The 14,050-nt window shown below is 36.5% G+C and overlaps 1 protein-coding gene across 1 annotated transcript; it reads left to right on the top strand.

Annotated features, from left to right (window-relative positions):
* Positions 1–3,484: 3,484 nt before the first annotated feature.
* LOC310638728 (DGAT1/2-independent enzyme synthesizing storage lipids-like) lies at positions 3,485–13,835 on the top strand (the record flags this gene model as incomplete). The annotated part of the gene is made up of 6 exons (XM_083360016.1): positions 3,485–3,791; positions 6,473–6,637; positions 8,688–8,881; positions 9,946–10,006; positions 11,760–11,899; positions 13,731–13,835. The coding sequence occupies 6 exons, from the start codon at positions 3,485–3,487 to the stop codon at positions 13,833–13,835; spliced, it is 972 nt and encodes a 323-aa protein (XP_083216142.1).
* Positions 13,836–14,050: the final 215 nt, after the last annotated feature.

Below are 14,050 nucleotides of genomic sequence, written 5' to 3' on the forward strand. Positions count from 1 at the left end.
TAAAAATATAACAAAAAAACCCTGTATATCCCAAAAATTATTTTCCTTTTTAATAAATCAAATAAGTAGGATATTAAAACCTTATATTCAAAGAAATCCAAACTTTGGATGCAGTCAAGACCCACGTGTACAGTTATAATCTACAAATAGTTTGTAGAATTAAAGAATGGAATTAAGCTCTGTATGAAACTTATTTTCAAATATAAAATTATTGTTTATGTTTATGTATAATTCCACAATTCAATTTGCCATTTTTCTACAGAGAGATTATTTCTGATTTTCAATATAAAAAACCTATCACAGTATATTTCATGAAAATATAAAATGGTTATGCTGAGCAGAAAAAATGGATGTTTGAAAGATAAAAATCTATCTTTGATAAATAAAAATCAATATAATGCAAGGCCAGCCTATCTGTGGGACTGACTGCCTTTCCCTAAGAACATCTACTTGCCCTGCCAGGTTAGATATATCAATTCATGTTAAAATATATACACACATGGATAAACTGTATGTATAACTTTTTATATTACTATTAGACAACAGTATATTTGTATAACGTAGTACCTAGTAATGCAGCATTGGAGCAGAAAAAAATAGATAAAACAAATAGTTGTCTTCCTAAGGAGAAATGGAATGGTGTAATAAGAGATCATAAAGTAAACAATGTTGTTTATAGAACGTATCAGTAATATCGGGAAGGTTACAGCAAGTGTGAAATATAATAGGGAGGCAATCTCCATAGCTTTTCAAAGCATTCTGGAAGAAGGGTCCCAGGGTAATTATATTATTCCTTTTATCTTTATAAAATATACTGTATATAATCTAAAAAATGGCTACACTCAGGGCTCTCTCTCCTGGTGCCAGCTGGTGGGGAGACCAGTGATCACTGTATAAATATTCCAATAATGTATGCTTTATTGTATCTCCAAATAGTGTCCACTTTGCGGGATCCAATCTAGTCGGTCACTGGGACCAAAGGTTTATTTTCCCAAGCTTTCAGGCTCATGCTGGAGAGCCTATCATCAAGGAACTTCTCTGAAAAATATGCATGCTAGGCTATTCTATGCATTGTACCTATATGGTTCTTCATTGTGTGTAGCTTTTAGTTGTTAACTAAGGTGTTGGTTGCTGGCTATTAAGTTGTTACTTGTTGTTTCCTGTGCCCTCTGCTCCTAAGTACCTGATAGTCTGGTGATAAATTAGCACTGCTGTTGACTGACAGGGGCCCATTTCCCAGGTTTCAATAATTCTTCTGGCTATTTTTGTCCCTGCTTGGTTAACAGTCATAGTAGCTGTGAAATTGAATGCATGTCCTTGTTCATTGCAATGTGATGCTACCAATGAGTTCGGGTCTCCTTGTCTAACCACTTGCTTGTGTTCTCGCAATCTAGTGATTAGCTTCCTCCCTATCTGTCCCACATAGTCACAGGGGCAATACATGCAGGGGAATCCAGTAGATTTTGTTTGAAGTTTCAGCCACCTCCAAATGATTTTTGTAGTACATGGTAGCCTCTGGGCAGTGAACGATGCATACTTGCAGATCTTGGAAGTTGCATTCTATTGCTTCTGATATGTTTTTAATGTATGGTAGGGTGTGTCATATAGTTGGTCTTGTACCTTTTTTTCTTCCTTTCTCTCCCCAGCCTATTGCACAGGCATTTTGTGACAAATGCTTGTGGATACCCATTCTGGTTGAATTGTTCATATAGGTACCTGCTGTCCTGTTGTTTTGCTAACTGAGTACCACAGTGTGCTTTCACCCTGCTGTATAATGTTCTGGTGCAATTCTTTTAATGAGACAATAGATGGTTATTGTTGAAGCTCAGAATGCGTGGGCGGTTGGTAGCTTTATGATATACCGTGGTTTCTATGCTGCCACCTTCCTGTCTGTTGATAAGCATCTAAAACTGGCAATAGATGTACTTATCAACATACAGGAAGATGGCAGTTTAGAAACCACAGTATATTGCAAGGTTACCAACACTCCACACATTCTGACCTTGAATAGTAACCATGCATTGTCTCATAAAAAGAGTTGCATCAAAAGACTACACGGCAGGGTGAAAACACTGCTGCAGTATCAACAGTGTGCTTTAATTAACAGTTAAAAGCTACACACAACCAGGAACTATATAAATACAACACATAAAACACCCCATATTCTGGAGAGAGAGAATTTCCCTGATGATGGACTTCAGCACAATCCTGAAAGTTTGGAAGAAAAATCCTTTGGTCATGGTGATTGACTAAGATTAGATCCTGCAGCATTATCCTGGGACACATATATCACCTTCATTCACAAGTGTCTACTTTAGGTAAGCAGTTTTCTTGCAGTATACCAAATAAAATAAGTTATTTGTTTAATACCAACCAATTTCTGCAAACCACGGCTGTTGTTAAAAATGTGGCATTTTTTTTAATGGCTGTCCATATTTGCTCTTGTAGAAGGATATTTAGAACATTTTGGTCAGAGGCAAGAAAGATTTTTTGCAATCTATAGATCAATGTGCAATTCTACACTATCTCCCTCTAGCCCTCCTGAAGGGTCCCTCTGTGCTTCCTTGATTGATTTAAAGGGCAGCCTTTGGAGACTTGGGAGACTGCATCTACACTTGGCATGTGGTCATGTCAGGATAAATGGCTAATTAATTGTCCTTCAGATGCGGGAGGCATTTTATTCAGTTGCAGGAATGGCCCTCTGAAGCAGCCTGCTGCTTAAGATGAGTTCAGCTCTCACTGCGAATATCTTCCTAAACAAGCTGAAGACAAAGTTTCTCCAGAGTTTGGCTTCTGAACCCATTTGTTTGGAATTTTATGCTTTGTTTCTTTATTTGTTATTTACTCCTTGATAAACTTTATTTTATTATAAATCACAAAGAGTCTAATTAGACTGCAGTAAGATAAGAGTTTTAGTAAATGAATAAATTTAAGACAATAATGTTAAGCACATAACTATAATTCCAAAATAATTTTCATTGGCTCAGGTGCCAAGTAGTTTTGTTTAGAATGTTAGACAAAGTCAAATAAATACATTATGTCTAATTATGGAAAGTCATTTATTATCAATCTTATAATGAGCATTTAGAAAAATTCTGAATATAGTTCAAACTGGATGCACAAATATTTTCAAAATAATTGTTATTTTCCAGCATTCTTTCCCATTTTTATTTCTTACTTTAGTAGAAGTAGGTTTATAAGAAAACAACAGTGCATATTGACTGGAAGCTTTATATATATTCTTATGTATATTCAAGGAACCCATGAAAGTGTGTGTGCATTTATGAAAGGAGAGAGTTAAATAGAACTTATACAAAATTAAGTGCTATAAAATGGTTTAAAAATTATGAATTTAAAATTAAAAAAATGATGCATTTGTCTGTGTTTACAAGCTGATAAATAACATTATTTCCTTCCCACAAAATAAATCATGACTTTTTCTCTTTTTTTCTATTTTTTTAACATGAATGAAAAGAAAGCTACTATGTTGAATACATCTGTGTATGAATCTATGACATGGTTTCTTCGAATGATAAAAGACTGGATTGGTTTTGATTGCTTGGAAGACTTTGTGAACTCTGTACTTCAGCCTATGTTGCTATTACTAGTACTTTTTCTCCTTATATATTATATACCTTTAGGTATTTTTTTAATTTGCTATACATGCACATTTTGTTTTTATATTTGGAAGAAAAAATATAATATAAAAGGAGACGCTTACAATGAGTTATGGAACAAACCAAGGCAATGCATAGCAAATCTGTTGAATTTATACGGGAAGATATGGCATGGTAAGTAGTTATTTAAATAGTCACAAGACAATCAAGAGAGCAGACAATTTATTCCAGGCAGAGTCTCGACTTGTATGTGGCACACAGATTGTCCAATATTTCTATGAAACAGTGTGCTGTGTGAAACTTATATTATCTGCTCTTTGAGTCAAAATTGTGCCTCTTATACTGTAAATATAATCATAAATGGTAATATAATATAAGTACCCTGTAGTCATGAGCCCTAGTAGTGTAGTGGATACAGTACCAGGCTAGAAACCGGGGAATCTGTGAGTTCTAGAACTGCCTTAGCCACAAAGCCAGCTGGATGATTTGGGGGGGAAGTCACTCTCTTAGGAAGGAGGCAATGCCATCAGAATTGCAGGGATTTGCTCAGGCCATCACCAGGAGACAACACTGACTCAAAGAAGCAAAAATACCTGGAGATGTTACAGTGAATGTCCTGCTTGTGTAAGATAACAATTCAATCTGTATGAAAGGTTAAAATTCCAGCTTCCTTTACATTGCACCAGAACCTGTGCTCTGCTATCTTTCACAGACAAATTTGCTGACTTATTTGGGAGAAACTGTGGTAAAACAGTATTGTGTGTGGGTAGGGAGGCAGGGCAAAACTATACTTTACGATACTGTTCAACGATCTTTTTATCAAATTTATACTCACTGCAATCAAGTATATTATTGTCAAGTTGCATTAGTTGAGAACATTAAACAAAACAGTTGTTACTAATACAGTCTGGGTATACATGCCAACTAATAAAACTACAAGAATTATAACAATCTACATGTAATCATTCAAGTAAGGGTGTCATAACATTCACCATATACTGTACTTCTAAAACACTCCCTAACGCTAAGAATGGAAACAACATGGCAAACCAGTTTTCTAAAGAGACGCTATTCCACAAGATAGGTACTACCATTAAAAAGCAAGACCTTTGCACCACAGAGTCTCAATCTCCACTTCATGGGAGTATAGGAACTTCTCCCACAGGCATAAAAATTGTGGAGTCTAATGTAGTTGGAGAAGACTTTCTTGCAAAATCTTTACTGCCAAGTCATATAGCACTTTTTATGGCACAAACTGCATTTTGATTTTGCATCCAGTATCTAGATGCAAGCAAGTACAGAGCCTAAAGTGTAATGTGTTTATAGAATGAGTACTAAATGACAACCAAGCTGCTGTCTTCTTGACAACTGAAGCATCTGAGTGGTTTTCATACAGACTGCATTCCGGTCTGTATGAAAGTGATGAAGTGATGAAGGTACTGTGAGAATAGTGAGATCTTCCTGCTCCAGGTAGTATTATTATAGCTGCTGTATCAAAGGTAGAGTTAATTATGGCTTTACCCATGAATAATAGCCATGAGTCCAGAAGGTCATGTACCCTTTATTTTCAGGACTACAGCCAACACTCCATTAAAAGACAGGAACAAGGCAGTCAGAGAACTTCAAGAAATTTAAAACAGTAACTCCATCTTGCTGGGATTTAATTTTATTTTCTTTGTGCCATCAAAACCTCAACAAAGTTCAGATACCTCATCAAGTAGGAGGAGGTGAAAGAGAGATTCTTACAAACTGTTACATTTTTCAAAAAGTAAATTAATAATATTAATACAGATATAACTTTAAACAGTGGAAAAATAGATTACAAAGATTATCACAATGATTATTGTAGTTAAATAAAAAGCCAGATTAAGCAGTAAAGTAAGGATGAATAACCAATGAATCTCAGATTAGGAATTTAGAGTACTGTAAAGCTGTTAGTTTTATGTTAAATAGTAGAGATGAAGAATTGAATCCTGTGGGACGATGAGGAATGGCTGCTAGGTGGCTTTCCCCCCCTCACCACTTACTGACCTGAACTGCCCATGAAGGAAGGAAGAAATAGACTCTCTTCAAAACAATGCCTTCAATCTCCAACCAGTCCAGAAGATACCAATAGTTATTAAAGGACTAGGAGGGGTATAGTATCTCCTTCCAGCCCAACACAAGGGTTAATCGAAAGCAAACATTAACTGTTGACCCTGACTAATTAAGAGTCAGGAGTATAGAGAATCTGTTTCATCTAGAGTGCTATGTAGCTGGCCCACAATCACATTTTCAACACTTTCTTTTTAAAGGTAGGTCCAATGCTGGGAGATAGTTATCAAAAATGGTTGGATTGAGGATAGAGTACACCCAAACATTCTTTAAGATTCCGTGTACTACCCTTTCTATAATGAGGCACTGAGTACCTCAGAGAACAAGCTTTTATACATACCCACGTTTTACATAAGAGGTGTGGCTGCCAGGTAGCTTTTTTCCCCCCCTCACCATCTATTGACCTAAATTTTGTATGATTGACAGACACTGGCCTCACACTAGAAAAAATGATTTTCAAAAAAGATTTAGAGTAATTTGCTATTATCTACATCAACTGCCTCTTGCAGCAACCATTCAGAGTTACAATAGCATTTTTTAAAAAATTTGCCAGATATGTTTGGAACATGATTCCCAGTAATCTTAGAGAGATTTTAGTTATGCTGCCTGAAATTGCTGGTAGATGTCACAAAATATTTGGAAAATATCTGGTCAAGAAAAGTACTCTATGTGTTTTGCACTATGTATTTTCTCTTTTCTAAATGAATTTGTTTTATCTCCATGAATCTTCTACAAACAAAAAATTATCCTAATTTTTTCAGGTTATGAGATCATTGGTATGGAGAATCTACCACAAGGTCCAGGATTGATTGTTTATTACCATGGAGCAGTAGTTTTTGACTATGTCCTTTTTAAAGCAAAACTCTATGAAAAGACTGGGAGAAAAATCCACTCTGTGGTTCATTGTTTCTTTTATTTAGTACCAGGTAAGGTATTTTAACTTTATATTTTAGTTCTCTTTTAATTACCAGAACTAGGACTAGCAACTTGATTATTAACAAAGTGGTAGCTAAGTGACTGTATTCACGATCTTGCTTCAGCTTTCCTTTGCTTTACAAACCTGTAAGGACTGGTTGCAAAATTATTTTTCATTGCTATTGTAACTGTGAATGGTTGCTGCAAGAGGCATTTGTTATAGGTAAATCACATGTGTCAAACTCACCATATCACGTAACGTGTTGCGACGTATCATGACTCTTTTTGCATTGCCGGCAATGGGGTGGGCGCAGCTCCAGTATGATGAAAATGGCCCACGGGCTGGCAGTTTGACACCCTTGCTCTAAATCACTTTGCTAGTGTGATGCCAGTGTATGACAATCAGTATGTCTTTAAAGATATGCAAAATGTTTAAAGGGACTATTAGAACTTTGCAACCTATGATCCAGAAAATCAGCTATAGACCAGTAGCTTTAGTTTGTTATCTTCTGCTTAAGAATATATCATTTAAACCCTGGAAAGTTGCATTCAGCATGCCAGGCAGATATAGCCTAGCCAAGTTAGCTCCTAGACTTCCAAATTGACAATAGCTAAGATATTCTTTATCCAAGAGTGACATGGTCCAGAGATCTAAATCTATTTGTAGCTAAAGAATTTGCTTTCCAGTTCCTGCAGGAACCTTATTCAGATCCTGGTTGGAAGGTTGTGCTCATTTGTAATTTGCAAGCTACTTCATTAAAAGAAGTACTGGATGGCAATAGTCATCCCACACTTGACCACAGGGACAGAATATTTCTTTCTGAGAAAAAGGCACTTCAAAATAATTTACTCACTTCATGCCCAAAGCTTCAAGAAGAAACAAATACTTCTTTTTCAGAAAATTTTGATTCTGTCACAGAAAGCGAAAGTTTTATTTTAACTTCTGGTTTAAATATATCTATATACAGTGGTACTTTGGTACTCATCATTAATTGGTTCTGGGAGATGCAATGAGTACCAAAAACAATAAGTACCAAACAAATTTTTCCCATAAGGAATAATGTAATAGTCATGAGGCAAACAACATCGACAATTTCTAGCCTGAGGGTCAAGTATCAAACAAACAACAAATACTGGGACAAAATTTTCACCTCAAAATTTGTTGTGTACCAAATTTGATGACTTTCAAAACAGTTAAGTATTGAGATACCAGTGTAAATGGAAAGGAAGATTCAGAGGTTACAGAAGTTGAATTAACCAGACCATTAATAGAATAGAGAAAGAGAGGATATGTTTCAGAGAAAATCTGTTGCCCTCCAAAAAGAATTTGACTTTGTTTGACCTGTATCTAACCATATGTCAGGAGAGCAGTTTGATGTAGTGCTTAAGTTACCAGGCCACTTCTGAAATAAGCCACTTCTGAAATCTTGCTAACAAAAATGCTGAGATTTATCCAGGAATTTGCCAGAAGTCAACACTGACTCAAAACACACTCAAAACACCACCCTATGTCAAGAAAAATGTGTTACAAAGAAGATTTTGATATTCCTCTAAACTGGCTGAAGTCATACTTGTTATTACTAGACATTTGGAAACAATAATATAGGTATTCTGAAAAAGCAACAGAGCTTTCTGCATTGATGGTACAGGAGAATTAAGTGCAATAAGAAAGTGATAAACCTTTATAGTACCCTCTGTCCAAACCTACCAACCCTTGAGATCACATCTATGTGATAACTTAGTCAAGGAATGTATGTCATACTCATTCCTCTCCAGATTGCATTAACAATCACTCCCATTGAGAGATGCCAAGACAATTGCTCAAAATAAATGATAGCAAGAGACAGTAGGTAGACCATTAGATGATGATTGCATTTTGGTTTCATTTGAAAGGTACTAAAACCCTTGCTTGGTCCCCTTCATGCTCATTTCCCCTGATGCTCAGCCTCCCTTTTAGATGAGACTACCCTCTGTTCCTCTTTATAATTACTGCATTTGGATAATATACTTGCTATAAATTATATTCATATACAATCTTTTATTTCCTCCAATTTTTTACAGGTATAAAACCATGTCTTGATATACTAGGTTGCATTGAAGGCAAGAAAGCAGTCTGTGTTGACATTCTGAAGAGAGGCCACTTGATAGGAATAGCACCTGGTGGATTGAGAGAGCAGAATTTTAGTGATGAAAACTACAGTCTGGAGTGGAATAGCCATACAGGATTTGCTCAAGTAGCTTTAAAATGCAAAGTGGTAAGTGGTCCTGTCAAGGATCATGTACAAAGAGCTGATCTATAAATGCCCTTTACTATTAGGTGGAGTATTCTCTAAGATGGGGCCATGTATGATAATGACTTGGAGTCTAAAGATGGTCTAGAATGTGGCTCAACAAGCAGAAGCTCTAACTCCTCTGCTCTAGGAGCTGCACATGGGCTTCTGAGTGCAAACCAAGTTGCTTCTTGTCCCTGTAAAATCCTAGATCATAGGTGTCAAACTCGCCATGTCACATGACGTATCACAATGTATCATGACTTTTTTTGCATTGCTGGAGCTGGGGTGAGCGCAGTCTCCGTATGATGCAACCAGCCCATGGGCTGGCAGTTTGACACCCCTGCCCTAGATGGTCTGGATCTGTCTTTTTTAAAATTGCCCTTCTGCAATTATCTCTACTTGTCCAAAGAGAGCAAAGAAGCAATTACCTAGTACCACCTTGTCGGATCTGAGAGCCACATTCTCTCTTTGCCACCTGTTGGAGGTTTGTCTGGCCCAACCTTTAGAAAAGCTGTAAAAACCTGGCTTTTCAAACATTGTCCAAGGTAATTTGTGTACCCAAAGATGAAAAAAGTAGAAATTTATTTCTGGTCACATGGGTGCCTAATTTACAACTGTAACAACTTATAACTGTAATTTTAGGCTCCATAACAGTCATAAATCAAGGACTACCTATATGCACTTATCTTTTTATTTGTCAGCTTATACATCTAAATAAATATATACAATTTCTATTTGTGGAGCTCATCAGAACATACAAACCACAATGGAGTGGGCCATTTGAAGAGAAACATTTGATAAGATAGCATTGTTAGTAAATATTCTATAATGGAAATTTTATCAACAAGTTGTGCATGTTTCAACATACAATAATACCTACTCCATTAATGTATAACATTGGCATTTATTTTAGAAGAGCATGAAACAACAACCAAATCCAATTTGCCTTAAAAACTGGTTTTTCTTAACAGTTCCAATCTAAACCAAAATGCTTTCTCATATCAGTTTTTATTCTTTGGGGTTTATTTTTATATTTCTCTTTTTAGCCAATCACCCCTATGTTTACACAAAACCTTCGTGAAGCATACAGGACAGTTGGAAATACATGTGAGTTTCATTTTCAGATTCCCCTCTATATAATTAATTACCTAACCCTCAATCGTTATATTTGCTTTCCTCCCTCTCTTTGTATATGTGTATTTGTGTGTATGTGTGTATGTATAAATGCCTGTGAGTCAGCAGAGAGATGAAGTAGCTCAAAGCTGAATCAGGTAAAGGTGTTGAGCTTAGTTGTCCATATGAGCAAAATAACTTCATGGTCTAAAGAGAAAGATTGTTTCTTCCCTTAGAGTAGTGTTGGCAAACCTTTTAGAGATCGAGTGCCCCAAAATTGCCCCTGTCCCCGCTCCGCTCCACCCTGCCCACTCCACTCTGCCCCCCTGCCTGCAGGGCCACCCACTGCCTCAATGTCCCACTGCAGGAGATTGTCCAGGCAGCCCAGAAGCACCATGGTGGTCATGCCGTTCTTCCACACCCTGCAGCATCATTTGCACGCGATGGTACATGAGGGCGGAGTCTTGTCCTTGCTGCCTGGCTGCCATGTCCTTGGTTGTGCTGCTCCATGTGGGCCACACTTAGGGGTGACTGTCCTCCAGGGCTGCTGCTGGTGAGGAGGAGGCCATGGGGGAGCTGGGGCTGGGGTGATGGCACATGTGCCCACAGAGAGGGCTATGAGTGCTGCCTCTGGCACATGTGCCATAGGTTCACCACCACTGCCTTAGAGACTAAATAGCCTGGCAATTAATGTTTCTGCCATATTAGCAACAAAACATTATTTTTTCATTTCCATTTTTCACATTTCCAGACAGCTAGTAAGTTGTTTGGAAGATAAAGACACAGTTTTTCCCCCCTCTACCCTGTCCCCAAGTAATTCACACTTCTGCCTAGCGTCTGCTTGAAACCAGTTCTACACCAGGAACGAATGGGTGGGCCTGCTTCTCAGAGAATAACAGGTGACAGGAAGGGGGCAGAGCACTATTTCTATTTTGTGTCCAATGGATCAAAGCAGAACCAATGCAAAGAACTTAAGGATGACCTTTCTTTGAAATCATGGAGGACTATTTATAATGAGTAGGAGGGAAAGTTTACCTGGGTAACTCCATATCAATTACCTAGATACTGGCAATATCTAAGAAAAAGATCAGTCAGTTTCTAACTTTTTGACTTTGAAGGAACAGGATAGAAGGAGTATTGACACTTTTGGACTTTGGTGTTGAAGAACACTCCTGAAAATATTGTAGACAGCAAAAAATAAAAAATAAAATAAAAATGAATCAAACACATAAATCATCAAGCAAATGAATCATCAAACAAATCAAACCAGGTACAAGGTACAAATGGCCAGGCTCAAATTATCTTTCTTAGGACACCTCATACAAAGATCTACTTCTCTGAAAAAGTTTGTAATGATGGGGAAGATGGAAGGAAAGAAAAGAAGATGACAGCAGCAAAGCAGTCACAATTTTCTGCAGTGTTTTACTTGCCACCTTGGCATCACAGATTCATCCATCATTGGAGTGACTCTTGGCCACAACAGCAAAGAAAATGTTTCCCCCGTTCAGTTGATCCTTTGGGTTTAATTTCAATATTATTTTACTGTGTTTTTTCTCCCCTTTCAGTATCAAAGATAAATATTCTGGTCTCAGGATCACATTCTACAACTTTGAAGTGGGTGCAGAAGTTAGCATCATAGTTCACATCTCCAGTTTTAAAATGCAACATCACATTCTTTAAAAAAATAGAGATGTTCACATCCTTATGAATGAATAATTTTATCTTCTTTGTTTTATTTCCTCTATAGGGCTTTCAAAATGGCTGTACGAACACTTTCGATTTTTTGCCCTCCCAATTTATGGTGGATTTCCCGTCAAACTCCGCACCTACATTGGAGAACCCATCCCATATGACCCAAACCTAACTGCTGAGGAACTGGCTGAAAAAGTAAGCAAACTTTTTACCAAACATAGCCTCTTAAATACTGTCTATCTTTTTTCCCTGCAGAACATTTTTGTTTTGAGATTCAGTCAGAGATGATAGTTATGTTATATATTTAAAACAATGTTTGTTCAAGTTTGAGTTGATTGGAGAAGGGAAAATACTATCAGTACCTCTGAAAAAAGAAGCAAAATGATTATATGAAATGGTCATTTTGAGATGAATATGTGGAAAGAGGCTAAAGCAGATAATAAAGTTCTAATTCTCTAAACAGTTTGGACATAATGGGTGGCAAAGCATGGATTTCTTAAGGAGTCTTGCCAGATTAACAGTAATCTATTTTATGGTTGGTTAGATTGATCACAGTAATTCCATGAATGTAGAAAGCCTTACTCTCAGTAAAACATTGACAAAGTAACCCATTATATTCTCAAACTAGTGGGCTGGATTAGGTGAATCCACACTGGAATTAAATCCTTCCTTTAGAAACAGTATGAGAGTTTCTTCATGACTTGGGAAATAGCTGTTGAACAGGGTATTATAAGGATTTGGTCTCAGGCTAACAAGGCAAAAAAAATGCTTATCCAATGTGCAGTTGACAAACAAATTGTATATGACTGTACCTAATTGAAGGACAATTGTATTAATACCTTCAAAGACAAAAGACATTCAAAATACTTTTGGCACAAATTTAACAGATACACTTGAAGAGACTTTAACACAGTAAAATATATTATAGCAAATGTTTTTGTGGATCACAATCTTCAATACATAGGACATTCCTGAGAGTAGAATATTATTTATCTCCATAGCTACTGTAGTGACTTAGGGAAGGGGCAGAGAAGATGGTAAAAGAAAGGGTGTGTTAGAGAAATGCAGTTGGTTTTAGGCACAATGGTTAAGCCATCAGGCTAGAAACCAGGAAACTGTGAGTTGTAGTCCGATCTTAGGCACAAAGCCAGCTGGGTGACCTTAGGTAGTCATTTTCTCTCAGCCCTAGGAAGGACACAATGCCAAATTATTTCTGAAAAACCTTGCCAAGAAAACCTCAGGTACTGTTCCAAGCAATTTTTGACAACCAGACACAATTCAACAAAATAAAAAAAAATGATTACAAAGACAACCTAGGTCCACTGTTTCACAAAAAAAGATGGTTTCGGCAGCTTTCAGGACAGTGTAACATATACATACTTTTACTCTGTACTGTCAGTTAACATACATGGTGCAATAAGAAGCTCTGATCTATCCTTTGTCTATAAGAAATCATGCCAATTTTAACCAGAAAAATCTCACCTATTCAGTTATTCTGAATTTAGTTCCACAGTTCTGGGAAGAAATGAGTATAGTTAGAAATATATGTCTAATACTGTAGAAGTGGAAAACATCTTGTCATTGTGGTGGACTACATGCTGAAGCCTTCTGTCATGGCTGCAAAAAAGACAAATTCAATTTCAAGTTATGGAAGCTATTATTTTCATTCACTTCTAATTTTCCAGATCCTGTCTTTTTTATTGGACAACACAATTTAAGAATGTGCCAGACAAATTGGAATGGATTTGAGAAGAACAGTGAGGATGATCAATAAACTGGCATCTTAAATTCTATTAACTATGTTTATCTTTGACAAAAGACAGAGGAAAATATCAGACTAAGTTTTAAAGGATGCCATACTAATTCTTATGGTCCAATAATATAGGACACGGAGCAATAAAGTTAAATTACAGGAAGGTCAATTCTTGTGCAAAGATAAGAAAGATCATTTCTGAGAGATGATCTGTGAATGTATGTTTAAAAATGATATTGACTTTATGCCGCCTTCTTCTTTTGTATTTAACAGACAAAGATTGCAATTGAAAATCTCCGTGACAGACACCAGAAACTACCTGGAAATATATTAAGAGGTTTATTGGAGAGATTTGATAAAAACAAGAAAGATGACTAATCTTTTTATATTTTATTATAGATTAATGAATTTTCCTCTCATAATTCATATCCACATGTACATCCTAAGTGCAATGTTTAAAATAGTTTGAAATTTATAATTTGCTTTCTTAGACTATGTAATCAAACATGTTATACAATATTCTGATAATCTGTGTTTTTCCCAAACAATAAATGGATATTATTTTCATGCTGTAAATAGACTAGTGACCACTT

This window comes from Vipera ursinii, assembly GCF_947247035.1.
Source record: "Vipera ursinii genome assembly, chromosome: 3".
In the NCBI taxonomy this organism is placed as follows: Eukaryota; Metazoa; Chordata; class Lepidosauria; order Squamata; family Viperidae; genus Vipera; species Vipera ursinii.